Source organism: Brassica napus, chromosome A10 (genome assembly GCF_020379485.1).
Source record: "Brassica napus cultivar Da-Ae chromosome A10, Da-Ae, whole genome shotgun sequence".
In the NCBI taxonomy this organism is placed as follows: domain Eukaryota; kingdom Viridiplantae; phylum Streptophyta; class Magnoliopsida; order Brassicales; family Brassicaceae; genus Brassica; species Brassica napus.
Window position 1 is genome coordinate 10,464,556 of NC_063443.1, and position 27,665 is coordinate 10,492,220.

At 31.6% G+C, this 27,665-nt stretch overlaps 2 protein-coding genes, 1 long non-coding RNA gene and 1 other non-coding gene across 5 annotated transcripts; 2 read left to right on the forward strand and 2 right to left on the reverse strand.

The window, feature by feature from the left end:
* Positions 1 to 4,644: 4,644 nt before the first annotated feature.
* LOC125578980 lies at positions 4,645 to 6,969 on the forward strand. The gene is made up of 2 exons (XM_048742151.1): positions 4,645 to 6,775; positions 6,965 to 6,969. Exons 1-2 carry the CDS (start codon positions 4,645 to 4,647, stop codon positions 6,967 to 6,969), a joined length of 2,136 nt encoding a protein of 711 aa, XP_048598108.1.
* On the reverse strand, positions 5,179 to 5,285 carry LOC125579635. Its single transcript, XR_007317695.1, has one exon. It is a non-coding gene; the product is annotated as a small nucleolar RNA R71 (small nucleolar RNA).
* Positions 6,970 to 7,123: 154 nt separating the features above from the next.
* LOC106437670 lies at positions 7,124 to 11,959 on the reverse strand. 2 transcript variants are annotated; one of them, XM_013878595.3, is made up of 4 exons: positions 11,796 to 11,959; positions 10,815 to 11,035; positions 9,265 to 10,291; positions 7,124 to 9,169 (listed from the first exon to the last, which is right to left on the reverse strand). In XM_013878595.3, exons 2-4 carry the CDS (start codon positions 10,937 to 10,939, stop codon positions 7,406 to 7,408), a joined length of 2,916 nt encoding a protein of 971 aa, XP_013734049.2. In that variant the 5' UTR covers positions 10,940 to 11,035; positions 11,796 to 11,959; the 3' UTR covers positions 7,124 to 7,405. The 2 variants fall into 2 exon arrangements, with proteins under 2 accessions (XP_013734049.2, XP_013734050.2); XM_013878596.3 differs by having other exon boundaries at positions 7,124 to 9,166; positions 11,796 to 11,958.
* A 204-nt stretch (positions 11,960 to 12,163) lies between these two features.
* Positions 12,164 to 13,752, forward strand: LOC125579164. The gene is made up of 2 exons (XR_007317162.1): positions 12,164 to 13,282; positions 13,355 to 13,752. It is a non-coding gene; the product is annotated as an uncharacterized LOC125579164 (long non-coding RNA).
* Positions 13,753 to 27,665: the final 13,913 nt, after the last annotated feature.

Here is a 27,665-nt window from a genome sequence, read left to right on the forward strand (position 1 = left end):
TTTATAAATTATTTTAAAATTATGATAAATTTATTCTTTAAACAACGATAAATAATTTAAAAATAATATTAATAAACATTTTTGGATTTTGTAATATTTAAAATAGTTATTATATAATTATATTCGAACATAATTCATCAAGTAGAGTATAAAACTATTATAATTCTCTTATATAAAATTTCGTTCATTGTATTTTATAGTTTATAAATATTAAAAGTAATAAATAAAACATTATTAATCTTTCTATAATACTTCTAAGGTAAAGTGGGTGGCAGAGTCGATGAAAGTGGGTGGCAGAGTCGATTCATCAAGTAGCATGTAATACTTCTACGGCAAAGTGGGTGGCAGAGTCGATGAAAGATGAGGAGCCTTTGCGTCTAAACACATTTTTCTTAGCACACAAGCAGCATCGTCGTAATACCTTAATAGTATGAGATGAGAGATTTGTGAATAATACTTTAAAGAATGAAAGTCGATTTATTTTGTCATATTAATGACGCACAATATTTTGCACAATAAATAATGAAATCGTTTAAAGAAAGATATTAAATGTGTATTGTCAAAAAATGATTTGCATATGATATGATTTTAACTTGCGCAAGTAATCCATATTAGAATGGTAAGTTATTAAAAACAAACAACCTAATAATAAACATTAAAATATTTTGTAAGCAATGTAATAAATATGATATCAACATACGCAAGTTTACCGTTTGAATAATAAGGAAAGTTTTTAATATTTGTCTTAATTCTAAATCTTGCCCAAGGGTAAACTAAATCGATAATATTTAATGATTTCAACTTGCGCAAGTAATCCATATTGTGAATAAGTGATTTTCATATTTAATGATTTCAACTTACGCAAATAATCCATATTGTGAATAAGTTATATTTTAAATATAAAAAAAAAATATCTCGGGAGTAGTTTACACTAATGATTTAATTAACAAATCTTGTCCTTAAAGTTTAAATATTAAAGCATGAGATTAGGAAATAAGATATTATTTACAGAAAATACCATCCTACTATAGATATTTTAAAAATATAATTGATTATCATATTTTGATGTACAGTAGAGAAAATACCATTCTAAGTGCACATCTTTTGCAGGATCGGAATGGTGAACTCTTAGAGGTCTGAAATATGACCACTTCTCTCAAATCATCTCTGAAAAAATATAAAACAAAATCACAATCAGCAAACCAAAAAACAAATATGTGTATATATAAGCTTATAATTCTAAACAATAATATAAATCTACAAATCAAAAAAAGAAAAATATCTGCAGCACAAAAAGATGCTATTGAAATGATTTAGCTGAGAGATGTTATCAAATTGAGTAAAAAAATTTTACCAGATTGAGGAACAAAGATGTTATCGAAATGATATATCAAAGAGGTGTACAATCAAATCATATATAGCTTCAGTTGAGAAATCGTCATAATAGGGTATCTGCATATAAACCAAAAGAAAAATCAGCTCTCATGAAATATAAAAGCTTAATGTTCTAAAATAAGAAGAAAAAAAAGTTCAGAACATTATTAACATTAAAAGTTCAGAATACAAAGTTCTATTATTTCGTTTCTTCTACTGTGAATGTCTTATTTATAGTAAATTGGTAGACGTTTCTCATTGATTTAGCTTGCATGATAAGCTAAGAAGTAGAATATTCTTTAATAAATTCTCAATAAATCTTATACTTATAAGGTAATATTATTTTTAGAATATCTTGTTAATAAAGCTAAAGAAGAACATCTCGTGAATAGATTGCACCAGAATTTTAGTTGACAAGTCTCACCATAAATATTAAGTTTTAAATGCATGATTTTAGGAGAGAAAATATCTTGTCAATTAATTTCGTTTCTCTAACATCTAAAATATTTAGTGAGTATTTAATGAATTAAACAGAAAAATGATCGCAAAAAATGTTCTTTGAATCGAGAAAACACAAAAGTTAAGTATTAAAGTGATTTCATTTTTAGTAGTGTCGATGATTAAAATAAATCGAAAAAGAAATTCTAAAAAATCAATCAACAAAATCAAGAGAATTCTTTCCATTTGTAATAAGGAAACTAATTATTACATGTATCAACTAATATTGTTGCGCAAGTAATGTTAATAGAGGGATTAAATTATTTTTTCCTTTTCAATCAGTATTCAATGTTACTTTCCTTTTATAGGGGATCGATGAATTAAAATAAATTATTTGATTTGATAAAATGACTTTATATTCTAATATATCTATAGACTACATAAAATAATAAACCAAAATATTTACTTGAATTGATAAAATGACTTTATATACCATACTTTCGACAATTAGTTACCATAAATAGTTATTAATAATATTATGTAAGTTATTTGGAATCCAAAATATTTATTTGAATTAATAAAATAGATTTATATACCATACTTTCGACAATTAGTTACCATAAATAGTTATTAATAATATTATGTAAGTCATTTGGAAAGTGATGTTAATTGGTCATTAAATTATGTTTTCCCTTGCAATTAGTATTCAATGGTACTTTCCTATTATAGTGGGATCGATGAATTAAATGATATATCGAAATTACAAAATAAGGTAAGTATTTAGAGGGCTTTTCTTTTTAGTAGTGTCGATGGAAAATATAAATCAAAAAGAAATTCTAAAAAATATTTAACAATAAACAAATATTCAATATAAAGTAAATTTAATTTTATTAATAATTTATAACATTCTGTAAATTATTTTAAAATTATGATAAATTTATTCTTTAAACAACGATAAATAATTTAAAAATAATATTAATAAACATGTTTGAATTTTGAAATATTTAAAATAATTATTATATAATTATATTCGAATACAATTCATCAAGTAGAGTATAAAACAATTATAATTATCTTATATAAAATTTCGTTCATTATATTTTATAGTTTATAAATATTAAAAGTAATAAATAAAACATTATTAATCTTTCTGTAATTTCGAGAATCAGTTTCCATAAATTGTTATTCTGTAGATTATATGGTAAGTGATGTTAAATGATTTTAGACTTACCTAAAATTTTAGATCAAAATTAAATAAATAAAAATTAAAAATCATCGACCAATCAAATTATAACAATTTTCTTGAAACTTCACCAATGAACGACACGTCACCAGAAATCACTAAAGTGACTTCTCTTTTAATATATAGGGGGATTCGAACACAGTTCATCAAGTAGAGGATAAAACTATTATAATTATCTCATATAAAATTTCGTTCATTTTATTTTATAGGTTATTGATATGTGGTGTTTTTAATACCAATACATGCGCACTTTGAGCTCATTTTCAGTCCTAATTCGTGTTTAATTTACATCATTCTAGGTTGGGAACAGGTGAAAGAGTAAAGGAGAGAGTTTCAGGAAGTCTGATGCTGTTTCGAAGGATTCAACGTGGAACAGTCATTTAGAACAACCCAAGGGTTGCTCCCGAAGAGATCAAGCATTAGACTGCTCTCGTTCATTAAGGAAACTTTCTATTCTGGAGTTTGCCCTAGTTTCGACTTTCTCTTTCTCTTATTCTCCTATCACCAGCGCCTCCCTATAAAAGGGGGAGGCTATCGTTTTCTTAGAGGACACACGAGTTTTACAAGAAACCTAGTTTACTCTTTTGGATTTTACGCAACTTGTAAGGGAGAAGGCTCCATCTCTCATTCTCACGAGAAGATTTCCCTGAACCCTTTGTCTTTTTACTTATTTTATATGCAGTATTATTCAGGAATCTTGTTTGTGTCATCCTGCTTTATGATTGAGTAGTAGGCAAAGCTTGCTTAGGGTTGTAGGGTGTTAGCCGCATGAACTGAACACAAATAAGTGATCTCAACTATCTTCATTCATATTGATCTTACTGCCTGCATTGAACTGATCACTTAATGTTGGATCTATGATTTAATCCTCTAGCTAACCGTTAGGAGATAAGTCGACCTATATTGAATGAGCTTAGTATCCCTAATCAGCGAGAGTAGATATTAGGGTATTAAGTGAACTAATCAGATCTCGCATCTAAAGCTTGCTTTCGCGTCTTGTTCCAAGCGAGAGCTTAGGATTCAAGACCGACTCGCATAGGGAATAAGATCACGATAGTGAGTTGTTCCAGCTGAGTGATCTGAGTTCTAGACCGCATTTCATCGCACTTGAATAGTTGTTCAGTTCTGCAAGTAACATCCGATTATTGACCCTAAGCCAGCTTCATTTAAATTGAATTCAAGTTACCTAGGCATTCTTGTTACTTTTGTCGCAATCAATTCTCAAAACCCACTTGTTTCTCAGCTTGACATTGAACTCATAATAGTAAAGAGTAAACTGGTCCTCTGGATTGAATCTCAAATATTACAATTACCACTGTTAACTTGACAGTAGCAAGGATTCATTTTTAGTGTATCAAGTTTTGGCGCCGTTGCGACGGGGACTAAGCTTTTACCTTTATTTTTCAGTTTAATATTTAGTCTGAGATATCTAACTTGCTTTACTTCTTTGTTGGAACAGATGATCCAAGTGCATGACCAGTAGACATACTCGGAGCAACGCACAAGGACCACTACATCAGCTGACTAACGAAGAACTCGCAAGATTAGAAAGACAGAACCGTCAACAGCCAAGAACAACCGACACCAACATGGGTGATCATGGCAATATGGATGACCTCACTGCTGCATTGGCACTCATTCAACAACAAATGCAGAATCAGCAACAGCAGATGCAGCAGATGCAGCAAACCATCCAGAATCAGCAACAAGCTGCACAAGAGCAAGCAGCCGAGAACGCTGCGCGAGAGGAGCGTGGTGCTCTTATTGGGGAGCGAAACCTTCCGAGGAATTTTGCTACTAACCGCTCCCCCATCAACCCTCCACCCTGTACTCGACAGGATTATGAGATCAAACCTGCACTGATTGGTCTGGTACAGAAGAGCACATTCAGTGGCCTCACTTCAAACATACCAATGGATCACATAGAGGCCTTTGAGAGGATCTGCAATTTCTCTCGCTCAAATGGAGTGCCACCGGATTACGTCAAGTGCACGCTGTTCCCATTTTCTCTTGAAGGGAAAGCTGCACGTTGGCTGCAATCTCTCCCAACCGGTTCTCTAACCTCATGGGATCAGGTTCGATCAGCATTCCTGAGCCACTTCTACACAAAGTCTAAAACCGCGGCTCTAAGGCATAGAATCTCCAACTTCAAGCAGAAATCTGATGAACCCTTTTATGAAGCTTGGGAGAGGTATAAAGAGTACCAGAGGGAATGTCCACACCACGGGTTTGATGACGATTACATATTGGAGGTGTTCTACGATGGAGTGAGCTATGAGTACCGGAACACCCTCGATTCCTTTAGTAACGGAGACTTCATGACTCAGACCACCCCTGGTGCATTCGCGTTGATTGAGAACATGGCTTCCAGTTCACTCAACAAGAACAAGGAGCATGATCGCTCCAAAAGTGTGAACAGCATAGACGATCTAGCGGCGAAGGTGGACCAACTGCTGAAGGGAAACCAGAGCCAGGTCTTCATAATGGAAGAAGCAACTCCTGAGAAGAGTGCGGGGGACAAGGCGTTTGAAGCTGAGCAGGCAGGAGACGATCAGCAGGAAGTGAGTTACGTAAATGGACAAGGGTGGCAGCTGAAGAATTATCACCCAAACCCTAACGTAAGGAACAATCCACAACTTTTCTGGCCTAAGCAGGACAAACAAGTTGATCCGGCGCAGAACAACCAGGGCCAGTATTCGGGATATCAGAAGAACTATCAACCCCGAACATATGTTCTAAGCCAACCGCAGAGCAATCAGCCTCAAATACAGAACCACCAGAACACTCAAGTCGCTACCTCCACCCCTGTCGCTGTTCCGCAAGATGAAACCAAAACCATGCTGCAGCAACTCCTCCAAGGACAACAGCTCCAAGGGAAAGCGCTGAACCAGGTCACTACCGAGATCAATACTAGGATGAACCATATGTTCGGAGACCTGAGCACCAAATATGATAATGTCGCAAGCCATATGAGACAGATGGACATTCAGATAGCTCAGACTGCCGAGAGTGTCAAGAGACAGCAAGGTACTCTACCTGGTAAAACAGACAAAAACCCCAAGGAGTGCAATGCGGTTCAGCTAAGAAGCGGGAAGCAACTTTCCGAGCCAGAAAGGAGAAGGTTCACCGCGGCTGAGAAAGGCAAGCAGAAAGAGTCAGAGCAACCACCAGCCGACCAAGCAGATGAGGGGAATACAGAGCCGGTAGTTGAAACAGCCTCGCCACGCTCAGAACAACCGGCTGAAGCAGTGCGCCCGATTCCAGAGGCTGTTCCTCCTCGCGAATACATTCCAAAAGTCCCTTACCCTGTTCCAGCGAAGGTCACTCGTAAGGACAAGGAGGAAATAAAATGCAGAAAGATGCTGGAAGATCTAACCGTCCGACTTCCCCTGATGGATGCGATTCAGATGATGCCCTCCATGCGTAGCTTTATGAAGGGGTTGATCTCAGGGAAAATATCAGACGAGAGCGAGTTCATGACAGTTTCCAAGGAGTGCAGCGCAGTGCTTCAGGACAGGCAAATAAAAAAACGAGGAGATCCCGGCAAATTTGTCCTCTCTATCCAGATTGGGAAGACAGTTTTCGCCTGCTCCTTGGTGGATCTTGGGTCTAGCGTGAATCTCATGCCCTACTCTGTCGCTTTACGACTCGGATACACGCACTTCAAACCAACTAAGATGTCCTTGGTTTTCGCAGACAGATCAGTCAAATCTCCTGTTGGTATTCTAGAGGAAAACTTATATGCCATAGCCACTGATTTCAACAATATTTTCCTAGATTTTTTTTGTTTGTTAAAATGCAAAATAATAAGTAAGGATTTAAACATATTTTGATTATTGTTCAGAAGTTTTTAAACTGATTCTAAATTAGTTTACAGTATGATTTTAGCTTCATTTTTTTGACATCCAGTATGATTTTACTTAAATTAAACAAATATGGTGAAAGATTCAAAAAAAAAAAAAGGTTACTCCAACAGTTGAGGTTTTGAAAAACTTTGGTGCCACTGAAAATTTCCGAAGTTTATGGGAAGAATCAAGTGTTCGTACCACAATGGCCAAGTCTTAAAGGTAAAGTAAAAGTTTGTTTTTAAACTTTCTGAAGCTTTTAGACAACTTTGGTACTTGGTAGCAACTGAAAGCGTAAAGTTACTTATCTCTACATAGTGTTATTTTCAAGTCTTAGCTTTTTTTTTTTTTTTACTACACAACAACAGTCTCTGCAGAAAGAGATAAAGCATGGAAGCCGTAGAACACCTACCTTAAAACCCAATGCTTCTAGGATCCGTATTCAAAGAGAACCCACTTCTCAATTTCTTCTTAAACTTCATAAAGATCGAAACTTTTAAGTTGACTAGCTTTGAGAAAAGTACCTCACATGATCAAAACTGTTTCTGAATGCTGAAGCTTGTGTCTGTGTTTGATGTTTTGGCTCCAAACTGTTCCTTAAATAGAGACCTGTGTTTAAGTATAAGCCGGCTCCAGTAGATAGTGGAGGAGGATCAAGAAACTGTGGGGTTGGTTTTAAGCTAGCCAGAGATGCTTCTCCTTGGTTCATGACCATCAAGTCTTTTCCCATTAACCGCAGAACCGAGTTTGAAGGACTAGGAGGCACCACAACAGCGCCATTGACATTCCCCTTGTTTGAGAATTTACTATGAAGATCAAACTCTTGTTGGATCATGTATGGTGGTGACTGCTCAAAAGGATGATTTGGATCCAAACATGTGAGCGGTTTGGTTAGGTTCATGGCCATTGAAGAAGAAGAAGCTGCGTCTCTTCGCTGCAGTAGATGAGATGGTTGGTGATTCAAAGTAACGCCCTCGGAGATTCTCTCTTTTCTTTGGCAACAACAAGGCTCACCATCATTGTTTCTAAAGCTCGGAGGTGTTATTGCCTTGTCAACAGCCATCTTCTCAGGATGAGATGGAACAGAAAAGCTCACTGGGGTTGTGGAGTAGGAAGAAGGAACGTCCATGGAGAATAGCTCTGTTGGAAAACTCAATCTAGCAGCTGCAAAGTTTGAAAAAGCAGAAACAGGTGATTCAGAAGAGTGTCTGTCAAGCTGATCCATGGAAGACTGGAGCTGGCTTGTGATAACCGACGAGTTTCCAAGATGCTCGTCATAACTCATACCCCGGGGACTCGGTATGAATGATCCAGGAGGTCCTGGAATGGGAATGGTATCAACCTCTACGTATAAGCTTCCCTTTCCCACCTCAGAAACAAACCTCACATCATCGTCCTCCTCGTAAACCATATTCTCAACTCCTTCAGAGTTATACAAATAAGCTCTCTCGCTAGGTATGGTTTCATTAGATGGTGGAGTATCTGACTGGTAGAACTCATCTGTTTTGTCCAACACATTGGCTCCTTCCTCCTCTTCGCTACTTTCTTCGTCATCATCATCTTCATATTCATATTCATTGTAACCACTAAATGTTAAGGGATTTGATCTGTGTACGACCTCATTTCTTTCTCCATTATCACCGGAAACATAATCATCATCTGATAGTTCACGTTCTTGTGTCATTTCAGATTCCCATCTCCCAGTTTCTTCTTCTTCTTCATCTGACAAATCCAACCGAGCTCTCTTTAGTTCCACAGGCAGAGATAATCGTCTCCAGCCATTTGCTACAAATGGTGGCAACAGCTTTCTCAGACTAGTTGCACGAGGAGACGCATCTGTCACCTCTCTGACATTCTTTCCGGGTGGATGCTTATCTTCTTGAATCGAACTAAGGCTCTTCTTCAACCTGACAGTGTTTAGATGAGCTCCTGCAAGTGATGTCTCCTCCTTCTCGCTCATCCGAACTCTTTGAGCCCTTTTACTCCCAAACATAGTCTTATTCCTTCCAGACACTTCTCCCCGCAGCTTCTGTTTATCTAAAGCAGACAAAGCAGTACCTCGCAGCACAACATGATCTCCTCCTGACCATGAATCATCATCATCATCATCCTCAGATGGCTGATCCTGCAACGCATAAACTTTATCTCCTTTCTCATTTAGCTTCTTCGAAACTGAAACACGTGTTGCTAACATCCGCTGATTAAAGATTCTACGATGACCCGTGCTGCTACCTTCTCCAGAAACCCCTCTTTGACACTCCGGTGCCTGCTGTACAAAGCAGTGTACTGTTATCTCGTGAACCAACAATGAATAATCAAAAAAAAAAAAAAGAGAGAGAGAGAGACAAGAACTCATGGCATTACCTCTGACTCGTTGGTTTTGTGACTGTTGTTTAGTTTAAGATACTTACGATGTTTCTTTCCCTGACGTCTCTTCCTTGAGCTTTTACTATTTTCTTTACTACCTTGGCTTGAACTTTTCTTTTCATTACTGCCATCCTCTTGCTGCTCTCTCCATCTAGTAGTAGAAGAAGTCTTCTTCTCGCTGAACTCTGTTATTATCCGCAGTTTTTGTCCCTTGGCATCAACATAAACAGGACCAACACCGACAGGAGCAACTTTCCGCTTCTTGGACACTTCAGACTTATCAGCAACAACCCTATTCGTGTAGCTCGAGATCACAGCCCAATTTGTTCCATTTCTTTTATCAAGCTCTTCTAATGTGCATTCTTTAGCAGTAGCGTAGATATCAACCATTGTTTTCACTTTCATCAGTGGCTTACCTCTAGGCTTGCTTGGCTTACTAGTAACCAATGGCACCGCTGAATCAACAGATAGAGGCTGGTTAACTCTAGGCTTGTTTGGCTTGCTAATAACCGGTGAGTCTACGGATATACACTGATCGATGTGAGCATTCAAAGTAGTGTTGGAAGCTGATGAGAAGGTTTTGCAAATAGGACATGTTTTTGAAGCCATGATTGATTCGATCCCAACACAACTAGTGGCTTCTTTGGATTTCACCATTCCTCCTCCTCCTCCTCGTCCACACGTTTTACTCTTGTGGTGGTTATTACTTGTAGCAGCTACTAGTACTATCTCTTCCTTAGACTTGGAAACACTTGTGCTCCTGAACAAACCATTCTTGACGATCTTAGACTGGCTACAATCTCCTTGTCTAGTCTTTGCTATTGTCTGGTTGAGCCTAAGTTTAGCTAAATCTCTTCCTCGTTGGACATGGGATACAATCTGCTTCCCTGACGATGAACTAACCGTGATCTGAAACGGTGGCAAAGGATCAGTCACTCCATGAGTTGAAAGAAGTTGGAGACTTTTGGGAGAAAAGGGCCAGTTGTTGTTGATGTTGTTCTTCCGGTTACTATATGCGTAATCTCTGCAAACCATCAAACATATATAGATGAAACAAAGTTAGTTACTTTCAAAACACTACCCTATAAGATAATAGTGTTTTAACATCAAACAGACAAGATAAAGCATATGTAAGGACGTTTAGAGAAAAGCAAAACCCCAATCTAAGCTTTGAAAGCTCTAAACTTTGGATCTAGCCAAGAGGATGAGCTTTATTAGCTTATGATCATTTGAGACTGACCCATTAATTAATCAGTACAAGGGTCAAGGAATAAGGACGAAAGCTCTAAACTTTGGATCTAGCCAAGAAGATAAGCTCTAGCTCATGTTCACTTGAGACTGACCCATTGATCAGTACAATAGATAAGGAAGAAAGGTCAAAACTTTGGATCTAGCCAAAAGAATGAGCTTTAGCTTATGCTCAATTGAGACTGACCCATCATGAAATCAAAAGACTTTTTTTTTTCTTTTTTGGGGTGTGGGGGGGACAAAACCATATTGGCGAAGAAACCCAGAAGAAAAAAAGGTTGAAAGTTTTTTTAATTTACCTGATGGAGAAACTGTGGGGATGGGACTGAGCTAATTCATGGGAAGAGGTAGAGGTGAGATGTACGAAACTGGGAGAAGAAGGAAGTGGGTGGTCATGTGGTGGGTTCTCAGTGGATAAGAACATTTGATTCTCTTCCACTGTTACTATCTATCTGCCTCTTCGCTTCCCAGCATAACACCACATCTTCTTTATCATCACCAGTTTATATCCGATCTACTCCTGTTAACAGCACATCATGTAATTAAGATTTAGAAACTATAGATATTCTTGAGATTTGTGATCTAAGAAACCCATAAGAGGAAAAGTGGAACATTATTTTATGTGAAAACAAAAAAGAAATTAATATTTGGTGGTATAAAAATTTATAGTTTAAAAGTTTTGATGAAGTGAAATCACAAAGAAACAATTATTCGCACGCAAAAGACAGTGATTTTTCTTTTGTCTTAAGAAAAAGCTTCAGTTTCCAATCTGATTTGAGAGCTTATTGTATGTATGTTGAATAGATCATAAGAAGAAGTGAAATAAGACATCCATAAGATGAAGAACTCACCTAGTAATTTAAATAAAGAAACTATCATGAGTTATTATTAACTATGTAAATTCGAAGAAAATTCTAGACGTGGAGGAAGATTCTTGATCAGCTAAATAAATAAAAAAGATGTGACTACAAAATGAAAGAGGACAAGTAAATTTAGAAAATAGAAATAGAGATCCACTTAAGATGAGATTTACACACACAGAGAAAGAATAATCTGAAGAACTTGAAACCGGAATCCAAAACCTTAACTATTTGGAAGTTGTAATTAGAAAATGACTTTTAAAAATAGATCTTGCACTCATAAACCTATGCGCGCACACACAAGCCGATCTAAAAGATTTCAAGATTTGGAATCTTCAAATTGGTTTAAAAAAGGAAGAAGAAAATAAACCAGATAAAAAGAATCTTTAGAGCAGGAAGCAGAACAAGAATGAAACTTACAAACTTTCGATGGGTTTGCTTGGCAGAAGAAGAAGAAGAAGAAGAAGAAGAAAAAATGGTTTCTTAGAGAGAGAAAGAGAGCATTGAAGAAAGAGAGATGGAGATGGAGAGAGAGAAGAACCAAGGCACTAAAATGATATTTTTGGTGTAATATAAGTCCACATACCGTATTATAACAAAATGTAAAATAAAAAGCAAAACAAATGGGTGCAAGAGGAGAAAAAATGAAAGTGTCCACACTAACTTCAATTATTATCGCACTCCACCATCCTTTATTTTATTTTTTTCTGTTGTATAGATTTGGTTGGTGTAGTAAATTTCAAGCTTTTTTAATTGCTACATTCTCTTATTCCAAGAAATGTAGTTTTGTTTTAGATGTTAGGTTTTTGGCTCTTATTACATGTTATGTTTATTCACCAAAGGAGTTCTTCTGTAAATGTTATAATCACATCAAATTAGAGAAAACAGCCATAAAAACCTTGAACTTTCAAATTAAAGCCAAAAAAATCTTAAATTTATGTTTAAACTATAAAATATTTGTTTAAACTAAACAATTTTTAAATATTGGTCATTTCAACTTTCAATTTTTGTTAACTATGCTATTTTATGAACCTAAAAAATCAACTGTTAAATTCGTAAACTCTGTTAATTCGATAAACGATGTCGTTTTAAAAATAATTAAACATTAATGAAATGAGATCGTTTTACATCTGTAAGCATTTAAATCATCTCCTCTTTCGCAAAACATAATGTTTTTAATTTTTTAATCTCTCAATCTTCTAATCTCCAAAATCCATAGCCATTGATAATATAAAGGATGGCTAGGATGATTGAGTTGCTTCGTATTCGTCGTAGTGATATTTTAAACAAAAAGTGTTAGAAAAGTTACGATTGAACAACATAATCAAGTCGGTAAATAAGGTGATAATGAAGATGATAATCTATACTATATTAAAAGGGATATATGAGCTCCATTGAGCCTATCCACGTCAGCCAATTAAATCAACCAATCATACAGTTTTAATGATCCACGTCATCATCATCACCACGACTTATCTCCTCCCTCCTCCTTCAATTAATCATCGTCTCTATGATCACTCACGCTTCAGCTTCTCCTATATTCTATATACAAGCTTTTTTTTTTTTGGTTCTGCGACACTGGTCTGTGGTCTCAACTTCACCCGCCTTCGTCTCCATGGACGGATCGAAGGAAACGTCAACAAGCTCTGTGATCAATTCAAGAAATCTTCTCGGATAAAAGTTGAATCTAGAAATTCCAACACGAAGAAGAGAAGATCTTCGCCGTTCTTTTTTGTTACAGATCTAAATCATTTTTAATTCTTTGGATCTCTATCTTCCTCAATCACCACCACCACCACACGACGACCACCCGTTTGTTTTCGTCGTCCCAGCATCACCACCACCACCACCACACGACCGTTCGTTCGCCGTCCCAGCATCACCACCACCACCACCACACAACCACGGTTAGAACTCATCTCTTTTTCTCTCTCTCTCTCTCTCTCTCTCTCTGTTATGAACGGTATTATTTGTTTTAGGGGTGGAGGAAGCAAGGCAAGGCAGGTATGGCGGCTGGAGGAGGAAGATGACGGCTTCAGATTCAGGAAGAGGAAGCTGACGGCGAGTTAGTGAAGAGGCGACGAGATTAGGTCTAGATGGATGTGACGTTTGCCTCCTCTCTGCAACTTGCCTTTCAAATCCCAGGATGAAGAAGAAGAATCGTGGCTGGATACTGATGAAGGTCATGGAAAAACACAAAGACGAAGGTGGTGGTGCGGCCGGTAGATGAAGAAGACAACGAAGTGGTGGTGTGTTTAGTTAGTAATTAGGTTAAAGCCTGGTTTAGTTTTTGGTTTATTTAGTTTGTTGGTTTATTATTTAATTAGATTTTTTTGTATTTTTGTAAACTAATTTAATTATAAATAAATTTAAGTAATTAAGAAAATTTGATTCTATGAATAATTTTAAATTTTAATTAAGTTTTTATTTTTAAATAATTAAATAAAAAATAAAAAATAAAAAATAATTCTAAAATAAATAATTATAAAATAAATAATTGATCTAAGGTATGGCCGACATAAATGATCGACATTGAGATTTCATCTTTTATGATTTTTACTATTCTAATGTTTCAATATAATTTGAATATTCTCTTTTTTTATTATAATATAATGGTTTAAAAGTATTTTTTGTTTCACTATATAAATTATTTTTATATTTCAATGTAACTTTATATTTATTAGATATTGTGTGGCCAATTAAATTATGTAAATTAGTGTGTAATTGATTAAATTTATATATTAAATGACAGTTTTCTAAAGTAATAACTTTAAAATATTACAGATTTTAATTAAAACTGATTACATTTTGAAACATATAGAGTAATCTATAAACTAACTTTATATAGATATGAGGACAAAATTGTAAAGTGATCTCAACTTGAGTTTCTTTCATTCTGTGTATTCCTAATTGGAAATAGATAATCAACATCTAATATTATGTTACTCTCACTATATTAGAAATGGTCGAACCGTAAACCAATTAAGAATGATGTAAGGAAGACATAAAGATGTATTTTCAGTTATCAAATCAATTGACAACAACTTCATTATGTCCAGCGTAGTACAACATATAAGAGTTTTCATACCTTCTAATATTATAATATCTCAATATATTACTAGCTAAATCAGTTTTCTCTAACACAAATATTCACTCCATTCTAGGAGTTTAAGCTTTTCTATCTGATGATATTTGTAGTTTGATCTCAAAAAAAAAAGAAACGGTCGAATTGTACATTGTAATTGGAGAAAGAAAACAAACAAAAATCAACCGAAGAATTTTAAGGTATATGAAACAAAAATTTGAAATAGCAATTCTATGCAATTGAAGAATAAGGCAATGAAATTGTAAAAATACAAAATAAAACAAAAAAATATACACAGAAAGAAAGATTTAGTAAAATAAAATCATAATATAGTTTTCATAATTGATTGTGCTCAGTTACACTAAACAGTCTAAATTTACAACATACACAGTTTTATTTACATCTTTAAACCTATTATCTAATTAAAATGATTCTAAAAAAAGTGCCACCATGTAGAGTTAGAAATATAAGATAAAATATAATACATAACGTTAAAAATATATTATCACTGATCACTAAAAAACCATGTTAGTAGTAATAAAAATGAAATGACAATACATTTATTAAAACCATAGAACGGCACGCAACAAGGTGTTATTAAATATACAGACTAAAAATTAAACATGCTCAACGCAAACACACATAAAAATGAGACATCATATTTGGATATATTTAAATAAATAATTTTAAATATATTATATTCTCTTGATAATTTTAAAATTACTTAAACAGAAACTAAATTATTAAAAACTTAATATACAAATAAAACTAAATCAATATTTTGTAACTTCAAAATAATAAATGAATAAAAAATATATTATGTTAATAAAATAGATTTTAGATTTTAAAGACTTCTAATTTATGTAATATTACAAAATTCAAAATTTGTTTATTACAATTAATATTTTACCATTAAATATATTAAAATAATATTCTAGATCGATATTCAATTGTCAGTTTTCAACTATTACACGTAAAAAATATATTATTAAGTACGCTTTGTTTTTTGAAAAGGGGGTTTTATATTTTAAGTAGGTTATTGGTGTACTTTTTCTTTTCGTAAATTTATTCGAGATGAGATTCCGATCTTTTAAACTAAGTTAATATATGTTCTATACATAATTATATTTTTTTTACGTAACTCTAAAATCTCGGACTTAATTCTTTATATTTTATTAGTTAATTGTGTTACATATAATAGAAATACTTATTTCAAACTAAAAATATAAAAAAAATCAAATTTAAAAATTTGTTAAATATAATTTAACATACAAAAATTCACATACAAATAAAAATGATAAATATAACAAATTTAAATATATTATCCGCGCGTAGCGCGGAGAAAAGTTCTAGTGAGACTAATGAGAATGATAATGAGGTTGAGAATAATAATATTAGTGTCAAAGAATTTTTTTTAAGTAGTATTTAAAACAACATCGTTTAGTAAGTTAATAAAGGTTTACCGTTTAATAGTTGACTTCTGAATTACTAAAATGGCCGAATCAATAAAAAAATAAAATTAAAATGGTTAATATTTAAAAATTGAAATTTTTTTTGCTCAAACACGAATTAAAGATTATTTTTGCTTTAGTTCGAAAGTTCTTGGTTTTATGAAAGTTTTCTCTGTAAAATTATAACCTCACATAGTCACATTGTCATTCGCAAAACTGTAACTAAGAACTGAGACACAGAAAACTAAAATAATGAACTGATACATGCAACAAAAATCTGAAATCGAGATCCATCAAATAAACTAGCCAAGGTGTGGGATTATGAATTTGGACAGACTTTATATTCATTTCATCTAATAATATTATATCCTTTTCACAAAATATCATCTTTAAGAAAATCCTTATTAAATTTTTGTCTTTAATTAATATATTATTTTGCTTAGTTTTTATTAGTTAACGAACGAAATATTAAAATTAACATATATTAAAAATTAAAATAATGCTTAGTATAAAATAGAATGAGTATTTTTATTGGATCTAAATGTATAGTACTATTATCTAAACTATCACTCGACACTCAGAATAATAAAAAATCACACAATCCAGCCGATAATTTATTTATCCAGAAAAGTTATGATAAATCGAGTTCAAATGAATTTTACGGAGGAGCAACTATAGGTGGATACGAAGCAGACAAGGAAGCAGACAAGGAAGCGACACGTCGCAATCACGTCAATCTTAAAAAAAAAATATTTGAGGGCCGTTGTTCCTCCACTTTCTTTAAATTATTACTATTTTTACTTTTTAACCTGAAACGAAATTATTTGTACGTTTGTATAAGTGTGGATATATTAACCAAAACCCGAACCCGAACCGATTTGAAAAGTCTAAACCAAAAACCGAACGGAAGTTAAAAAAAATCCGAACGGATTTAAGATTCAATCAGTTCGGATATCCGTATCCGATTGGTTATATCCGATATCCGAACCAATTACCCGAAGCACCCGAATATATATTACTAACCCTAAATTTACATCTTCTATTCCCATTCATCTTTATGTCTTCTCCCTTTTCAACATATATGTTCAGTACATACTTAAACTCATCTTATGAATGATTGCGTGTATAAATCACTATACTTTGCGATTTTGATTTACGTTTGATTACAAGTAGGATTTACGATTTTTTTTCTCTTTGCTATTTACACATGTATGAACTCAAAACATTCATGATTATTCAGGTTTGAGTTTTGTTTGATTTTGATGTCTCTTTGATTTTGATTTATGAATAAATGTATTCTTTACCCTTTTTTATTCAAGATAATACAAATAAAAATTACACGAAGAAAAGGAATACAGATTCATGTTCCTCAACGTAACAACAAATTAGAAAAATCATAAATCTTATATTAAGTTGTTCAATCTTCTAACTTCAACAATATTATTTCTGGTCTCGCAAAATCAAATCAAGGATACATAGAATTTTTTTTATTTGTTACACAGTTCGGTTATACTCGAAATAACCCAAACCCGAACCTTAAAAATCTGAACTCGATCTTAAGTATAAAATAACATGAACGGGTTCTGTACCTCTCCATCTGAAAACTCGAAAATCCGAAGCATCTGACCCGAACCCGAACAGGTACACGAACGTCCATGCTTACGTCCGTAGATGAAATCTTATTTAGACCATCACCAACCTATCCCTATTTCTATCTTTATATTTTCTCCTAAAATAAAGAAACTTGATTATATAAGTGAAAATGTTCCAATGTATGCCTATATAATAGAATTCATCTATTTATAAGGAAAAACATAGAGATATGTTATTTTCACCTCTAAATATAGAGGCAAAAATTAAGTTTTCTCTATATTTTCCTCTAAAATTGAAGAGCTTTATTATACAGGAATACATTGGAACATTTTCACTTCTATAATAGAAATCTCTATTTTAGAAGAAATTATAGAGATGTACATTGGAGATGTTCTTAGAAAAAGCACGCGCACTCGCGCTCAAGATATTTTTCATCATCCATATGCGACCTGGCTACATATTTGCATTAATAAATGTTTAAGAACATTTTCATAATCAGAAAAAAAAACTAAAGAGTGCTAAGAGAATAATTTTTAGAAAATCATTTAATTTAATATTTACATTATCTGTATAATTTATTCGTCGATGTATAAGATTATGTACAATGGTTTCAACGCTTATTTTATTTTTAAAATTTTATTTTTATTTTTAACATTTTACATCATCTTTTCTTTCTTCCATCTAATTCATTGAACATCCACTTCATTTTTAACATCTACAGTGATTTGTTTAAAAAAATTCAACACCCACTTTATTTTTAATCTCTACAATAGTGTGTTAAAAAAAATTCTACATCCTACCCCACTATTTTAATTCATATATTTATCATTTACAATATAATAATTACAAATTAATAATTTGATTGTAATTAATTTTAAAACTAGAATAACATAATATCTATCTTATTTGAAAAAAATACTAAAATTGATATTATTTAAAACAATTAAAATAGTTGATTATAATGAAAAATATATTTTTCGTATCCAAATGAAATAAGAGTATCTCTATTTATAGATAATAAAAATCATAAATTTTGATATATATAATTTTTTAAATAATTCTATTATAGAATAAATAAGTTTGAATTATTTGGTGAAAATAAAAAATTTAAAATATTCCCAACAATTTCTCCCAATCTAATCGCGCCATATGGCTAAGCTGGCCTACAAAAAAAAATTAAGTTGTCGAAAGTTTACAATACTGTTGATACCACATGGATTTGTTTTAAAGTTTCAACATTCTTAGAACAATTAAATTTTGGATTTAATACCTTCATTGTAGGTGGTCTAAGTGTATCGTTGTAGTCCATATGGCGTTCAAAATGCTACCATAGTTTTTTTGTTTTTCAAAGAAACACACACAATCCGATACAAAAACCGGCGGATGAAAGAGCAATCTCCAGACACAAAAGCCCACATGAAGGCGGCAACTAGAATCCACTCCGGGATAAATTACGGCAACAAACAAACATGCCAACTTAAAACATAATGATTTATCAAGTTAAATAAGCAAATTTAAATCCAAATAGTGACCAATGATCAGGAATTTTCACTGCTGCCTATAACCGGCCACGCGACAATATCCACCTCCTACACCTAGTGCACCACGACTTATCGCTGCTGCTTACGCCCGCCAACAATAACGTCCACAGAACCAATATCTCGCGACTTCATAACCCGACAGGAGGGAACTCTACTCGGTCCACACACCCTTCGGATACGGATGCGATGCATTCAGCGCCCACTTACTCCTAGATAGAAGCCCACACAAACTCTCAAAGCTTTAACCGATCGACCACTCTGGATAGAATCACGGAATAATAAACGAACAGAAAACGACCATTGAGGCACCACCATAGGAAACAAATCTGCTACTTCAACTTTCACGAGAGATTAAAACAAAACTACAAACTACTTGGTTTAAGACAACCAAGGCCAAGCTTAACACACGAAACCAAGGTGGGTTGAACCACCACTTTTCCAAAGCTGCTAACGACCCACCCAGAACCGGACTCATCAACTAATGAGATCCCAGATCTAAAACAGAACCACTGTCTGAACCGCCAACACCAACCACAACTGTAAAATTAAACCATTAGAAGCACGGCTACGGCGAAATCAACAATAGATCCAGAAGATCTGGAGAAGAACTCATTAAAAGCTCGAGTCACAAAGGAGACCAACCCTAAACTCACTAAAATTGAAAACGAAAAATGACCAAACATAAAAAAAAAATATATAGAATATCTGACCGACGGTGGTGTTAACGGAGCCACCACGCGTCGGTCACCGGAGCAGAGAAGGCAAAGAACTTAAGGAGGAAGATGAAAGACAGTGAGAGAAGAGGAGAGAGAAAAAAAATGTACCATAGTTGTTTTCTTGTGCTATTTTTATCATTTCATTAATAAATGGCAAAATTGTAATTGTCTCGACTATAAGCTAATTTACAACTGTTTTTTTTTCAACATAAACCATATTTTCTTTTGACTTTTTTGTTCCGATTGTTGTCTATTTGCAAAGAAATATAATAAATCTATGTAGAAAGTACCAATTTAAACTTGAAAACTAGATTTTGACCCGTGCAACCGCACGGGTGTTTGTTTTCACAATTCTATACATAAATTATTATTTTATAACATAAGTGGTATATATTTTTAATGTTAATCAAAAAAAGAATTAGAAAAAAGGGGGGGGGGTATACTTAAATATTTATATAACTATTTCAGATACAATAATTTTATAATTTACATGTTATAATTAATTAATTGTTTAAACCTTATGTATTTGCCACTTCTTATTATATATTTATCTTATTATATTTGCATTTAGTTATTAAGCAAATTAATATATTCATGAGAAAATATATTTAAAAAATATTTTGTATTTAATTTATGCTAAATTCTGACCCGTATTTCAAAACTGGATTTCTTTTTACCAATATTTTTATGCTTATTCATTTTAGATAATTTATTATTGTATATATAAAAGTGTAAGATATGTTAATTTTTAGACATGTATTATATAGTTTGTTAATTTTAAGTCGTTCTATCATCATATTATATTTTAAATAAATAGTTTATATTTATGAAAATAAAATTTATAAATTTATCAATTGAATATAATTTTATCATATTTATTTTAGTATAATAATTATATTTTAACATGATCATGACTATAAAAGTAGATAAAATAGGATATAATTTATTTATTTTCATTTCTAAACGATAACTTAAAATACATTAAGTTATTGCTTAAATATTACACAGATTTAGTAGAATTTTTAAAATATAATATATAAATATATATTATATTTAAAATGAAAATATATTATGATTAAAGTAGTTACAAAGATTTTATATTATTAACTTTAAAGAAATACATGTTAATTTTTATACATGTATTATATAGTTTGATAATGTTAACCCATCTTACCAACATATTAGATTTTATTTTTGAACATAAATATTTCATAGTTACGAAAAATAAAATATATAAATATATAAATTTAATACAATTTTATTATATTTAGCTCAATATAAAATTTTAATTTAATATGATTGATTATGATTATATAATAAATAAAATATTATAGATTTTTTTATTTTTCATTTTATATAACTGAATAAATTAATGTATAATAATATTTTAAACTAATTTCGAAATTAGTGAAAATATTTAAATATAATTTCAAAAATGAAGATCTTGTAAAAATCTTTTTAAACAGATTTGTTAGAATTTTAAAATAAATATATTTATATTTAAAATGAAAAGATATCAAAAGATACTATGATTAAAATATTTTAAAAATTATATTTATTATTAGTCTGAATTAAAATATAGTATGAATTTCTATGAAAATGTCCATTAGGTCCATTTTAAAAAAAATCACACATGAATCAAGGTTGTGACTTCTGTTTTAATATATAAGATGGTATACACGTAGTTCTATTTTAGATCCAAATTTTAAGTCGAATAAAGCAAAACCACAATGGAGCACCACTAGTGTGCGTTTAAACGGTGAGAAATCGGGCAATTTCAGTTGTGTTTTTGAACATGAACTTTATTCCATCTTTTGTGATAGTTATTCCCTTGTTTTTTTGCTTCTTGTTTAACTATGTTTAAATTATTTATTTTCTTATATTTTATAGGCTGATCTTGTTAGGTTCAATAGAAATTTAGTAGTGTTAGTGTGAATATTTTTAAAGGTCAACACGTTAGTTGATAAGAGTTTAGAATGTTTTCGGATTAGTGTTAGAGATAGTCAAATCGTATGTTATCAGACTGTCTTTTTTTTGGGCAACTTTATCAGACTGTCATGTTAATTATCTTGGACTGAAATCCAAAATCAAATTTTTATATAACTAGGACTTTGTTTTAAAAAGGCTTGAAATTCAAGAAATATTGTAACATTCTGAAATCCAGTGTACCACTCGACTATAGCAATACAGATATATATATGTTATATTTGCATTACCATGTGTATATTATTTGTTAATAAGTTGTATTGTTTGTACTTTTTAATACTATGAAACATTATTTATATTATCTTCCGAGGATCTTTCATAGGAACTCTAAATTTTAAACATCGGGGGAAGCATGAAAGCAGATATATACTAAAAATAATGTATATGCAAAAGTGGAGTACGCAAAATAGTTGATATGTCGATTCGTGGACGGAAGAGATGAGCAAATCATAATGCCATGCATGCATCCATGTGCACAATCTTTAAGGTCCCCAATCTTTAAAATTATTTCATCCATACGGACCATACCGTACACGACTGACTTGTACATGTATATATATATATATATATATTTTTTTTTGGTAAAAATGTTAAAATGTAAATGTATATATTCATTAATATATATGCATGGTATATGTATGATCCATATCTGAATCCAGATTTTTATCATTTTTTCTATTCGGATTTAGCATATGCTTCACGTGATCTCAACGTTTATACTTCAGTTTAGCTTTGGTGAAGTTCATTTAGAATAAAATGTCACAATTTTTTGAATGTGGTAGAAGATTCACTTCATTGTTTCTTTAGATGAACATTGAACCATAAAGTTGAGGCATTTTCATACCCTGCTTAGACATCGATGTTCTCGCTTCCTTTAAATAAACTTTTGTTTGGAACAAGAATCCAGCGGTCTCACATGTGCTATCAATAATGCAAATTAAAGCATCGGTGTATGAAATTTCGATAGGAAAAGATTGCAATACTCCATCAATATGGTGAATGGAAACCTGTAAACATCACCATTCTCGGAATAATGACGGTAACTAATGCCCGAATTTAAGACTTTAACAGCTTCCGCCTTAAGTAAAAACCCATTTGAATGGTTGATTTAGACATTTCCAAACACCTCATGCTTATCACAAATACCCAAATCACAATTTGAATTCAAATCCAATATCTGTAGGAACTTCTGAAAGAATAAAGTAGTCCTCTCTCTATTTCATTTGACATTTTTTTTTGAAACAAAAAATCCACTTTTATTTGACATTTTTTTCTTACTAAACAAAATACCACTTTTAGAATGAGTTTTAATGTTATACATAAATTAGTTTAATATTAATTACAAAATATATTCATTTATAAATAATTTATTTATATCAAACGCTATTAATTAAATAGGTGTAATTATTAAAACATAAATTTATTTCAGTTATGAAATAGTTTGTCTTAGAAATATTAAAATGACACACTTTATAAAACAAAGATAATATTTGATTATTTATTTTTGAAGTCATGACTTCTCTTTAACAGCTAATTAATCACCAAATTAAACTTTCACGTTTGCCACAAACTAATTTAATCTACTAATAAGTACTAACTTAATGGCAACGAACGGTGCACCAAATTAATATATTAAAGACATATTATGTCGTGCGTTTAAACATGCTTAGAACAATAATTATTTTAAATTGTGTAAAGCTACTAATGGAAGACCAAAACCAACATCGCCAGAATAAAATATCCTACTAAGCGAGCTCCTAGACGACAATATACAAAAAAAATTAACTGTAAATACGATGTTTGTTAAGACATATGAGTGTGGTGCATTCGTACAAAAATGTTAGTTCTTAATTTATTTTTATAGATATGTTAAATGTGTATATACAAAATTTTAAATATCTTATGATATTATCACTATTTTACCTTTGTAGGCAGGACTGGGCAAATAAACAGAACCCAAAAATTCGAACCAAACCCAATCAAATAAAAATAAATTCGAACCGATTCGAGTCTGACATAAATACCAAATAGATATTGTTTTATGGTATTTCGGATTCTTGATATTATCTGAATCGAATCCAAACCTAAATGGATACCCAATAAAACCTGGAACATTCAAAATCTATAAAAAAACTTGTACCAAACATAATTTCAATTCCTAATATGTATCTAAAATACACTAAGATATTATTGAACATCTAAAATAATTATCTATTTCATGAAAGTTGTTGGTTGAAGGTGACAGTTAAAGCTTGAAGTTTTTAGATTTTAATTTTGTTTTCATTGAACAATGTTTTGAGAACTTGGTTTTGATTTTATACTTTTATCTATTTGGTTTTCTTTCTATCAATAACTGTATTTACCTTTCGTTTAATTTTGAATGATCACGTTTGATGTTCCTTTATTATTATTGAATTGATTTTACTTATGTTTTGGTTACAAAATAGATCTAAATCATTTATATTGTTAAAAGTGAAGTACTGTTTGGAAACATGGATACCAGTATAAATGAGAATTGTTTAGAAATATAGTGTCATTTTAGTAATTTCATTAATATAATTATATTAATTGTCTTATCATATTTCACCGAGTTTAACAATTTTATTAATTATATTACCTTAACAATACATCATCATTAATTATATTGACATAATAATAATAGTGCATATTTTAATTTGTTAGTTAATTAACATTAACGTTGTGCCAATTATAAAATTAAAATGTAAAATAACAGGGTTTTACATATGGTTAAACGTTCGGTTTATGTTGTTTTACTAGTTTTTTTTTTAATTTTAGTTTCAATCAATGAAAAATTGCGTAGTCAAAAACATAATTCAAAAACATGGTTTTGTGAATAAAATAATAACTTAAATCAAAATAATTAAAAAATGTATTACATTTATTGTCACTTAATTTTTCACTTTATATAGTTACTAATTAAATAATTTTTTTTCTATTTCACTTAATTTAGTCAAACACATAGAAAAAGTCATTTTTATTAATTTATAAAATCAGTTAGGCATTGACATTAGCTATCCATTTAAGTACGATTTGTTTTTTTTCGGGTATCTATTTTTTTTTTGAAATTAGACTCCGCTTGAATATTATAAATTTATATGTGGATTTTGAGTTGAGTCCTTATGGGTCTGGATGAGTTCGGTTCTGATGTATAGGAACCTAAAAAAGCTAATTAACAAATGTATCTAAAACGAGTTTGGATATTTGTACAAAAAATAACCATATTGTCTAATTCGGTCGAGATCTTTTGAATACAAATAGATATATTATGACACATCTAAAATATATAACACTAGTTATGAAATACAAATATCAGTGTATAAAAATGTAAGAACCAATATCTGTGCGGATGCGCGAATAAATTTCTAGTGTATTTTAAAACTGAATAACCAACTTTATTTATGTTTTGGTTACAGAACGGATACAAATCATGTATTTTTAAACTAAAGAACCGATTGGAATCCGAACCTAAAAATACATCGGGTTGTATTGATTCATTGAAGATTTACTAGATGTGATACCACCGTTTTGTTAAGAGAAATCGCCAAGTTTATGCATGCACTTACATATAGGCTTTTATAGCGTCGTAGGTTTTAGGAAAACCTAAATTTATCAAATTAATCATAGATGTGTTTTCGTCCAATATAAATGCTTTTACATGTTGACGTTAGTTGTTGTTATTTTAAAAAGAAAAGACTTGCATGATACTATTAATTAACCCGTTTAAAGGTCAAATGTTGTTAGAAGTTGTAATTATTTGGAGTTAGTGGCGTTTCATGAATAAACACAATTAAAGATTAGGACCGACCAATATTGCATTTCAGATCTGAGTGGGACACATACCTCTTTTGATGTGATGTGACAGTCTCTCTCTCAGAAACACACATAAAACTGAAGTTCTTCGATTTACTTTTTGGTCACGGCCATTATTCTACACCCCTAAGCAGCCGTGTCGGCGCTACACGTCACTTTTCTGCCTTAATTTATGCTAAACCGGTTTAAAAAATCAGATATTTAATTTTTTTCGATTAGACCGCCTAAATGACCGCTTAGCTGGCTAGGCGGCCGTCTAATCTATTTTTTATTATTTATTTATTTTTAATAATATTTTTATTTATTTATTTGTTCTAAAATTTTATAAATATCATTTATATTCATAATTTTGATGAAATTACACTTTATTAAGTTTATATATTCTATTTGTGTGGTTTATACAATCTTAAACATGAAAATGTATTAATGTTATACATAATTAAAGATTAACATGTTTTATAACATAGTAAACAATCTAAAAATTTCACCCCACATAATTTCTGATTAATTTCTGATTTTCTCTTTAGGCGCTCGGCCCAACCCGACCATCTGACTAGCGCCTAGCGCGTTCCTGAACAGGGTTCTACACCAAGACGAGAGTGTGCTCGAATGCAGTGTCGTCTTAACCAATATAATAGTTCTGGACGAAACACAAAATATGGACTTTTTTATAAATATTTTATATTTTTTTTACTGTATTTCTTTTAACTTGAACTCTAAGACGTGAAACCAATGTTTTGAAAACTGGACCGGACCGGCCGGCTGGACCAGACCGGTCGGTCAGACCGTGGCTCGACCATCTATTCGGTTTCGGGTTATACTAAAAACCGGATTTGAGTTGAATTAGAAAACCCTGTCAAAAACCGGTAAAACTCTCTAAAACCAGTGATCAAGATTAATATTAAAATCTTATTTTTTTTCAAATTCAAGTATTTTTTTAAACTGCAAATTTTAAAAATATTTCATAAAAAAATCATATTGTTTTCTAAGTATCTATCAATAAGTTATTTTCATTATTTTATATTATTTAAAAAAAAAATATTTTTGTTTTCATATCATTTTTAGATTCTAATAATTATATAAATTTTTATAAAAATAATTTTATGTTATACATATAATAGTTAATTAATATAAAATTTAATTAAAATTTAAAACCCAGTTGGACTGGTCCGACCATTGATCTAGTTACAATTACGAATCAATATTTGGTCCGGTTTTCAAAACACTACCTGAAACAAATAGAAAAAAAAAATATCAAAACTAATGGTGAATGTACAAATTTTTTATTGTTTTGTCTTGTGATAAATAAATTAGGTTTACTTAATTATGAGTCTTTTTGATAATTAAACAGATTGAAATAAATTTTTAAAATAACACAAAAAAATTTGGACCCATAGACCTATGACAAATGCCCATGTTGCCATCAAACTTTGCAAGAACTTATAGGTTAAGAAATAGGTTCTGTTTTTTCTTTAAAAGAAAAAAAAAACAAAATTTCATTTTTCATCTCAACTGGACATTACTAGCGAAATTCAAAAATGTTTCAAATAAAATCCATACAACTGATACTTACCCCCACTATATTTTCGAAAGATAGACGGACGAGTCTCTTGGCAGCTGCCAAACCCAAGACCAATGAATGCTATATGGTCGAGTAGCTTATCATAACTCAGATCGGATATTCGCTGGCATAGGCGGACCCACTTGAAACAACAGAGTGTCACATAATACCCTCTTAAATCCTTTACGAATACTAATCTGTTCACAAAACATTGAAAAATCAATAGCTCTGCTGGAAAAGTTCTCTACTTGTACCTCTTAGGGCATCTCCATCCCTACTCCAATTTTTCCTCTAAAATGGAGTAAAAGTGAATATGTAGTAAGAAATGTTCCAACCCAACTCCATATTTCACTCCATAATGAAATTTACTCCATAAATAGAGTAATCTCTTTTTTGTTTGTTCATCACTCCATTATGAAGTGGGAAATAGAGTAGGGTTGGAGCAATTTTACTCCATTTTCACTTTTACTCCATTTTGAAAGAAAAAATGGAGTTTTACATTGGAGATGCTCTTAGAGCATGATTA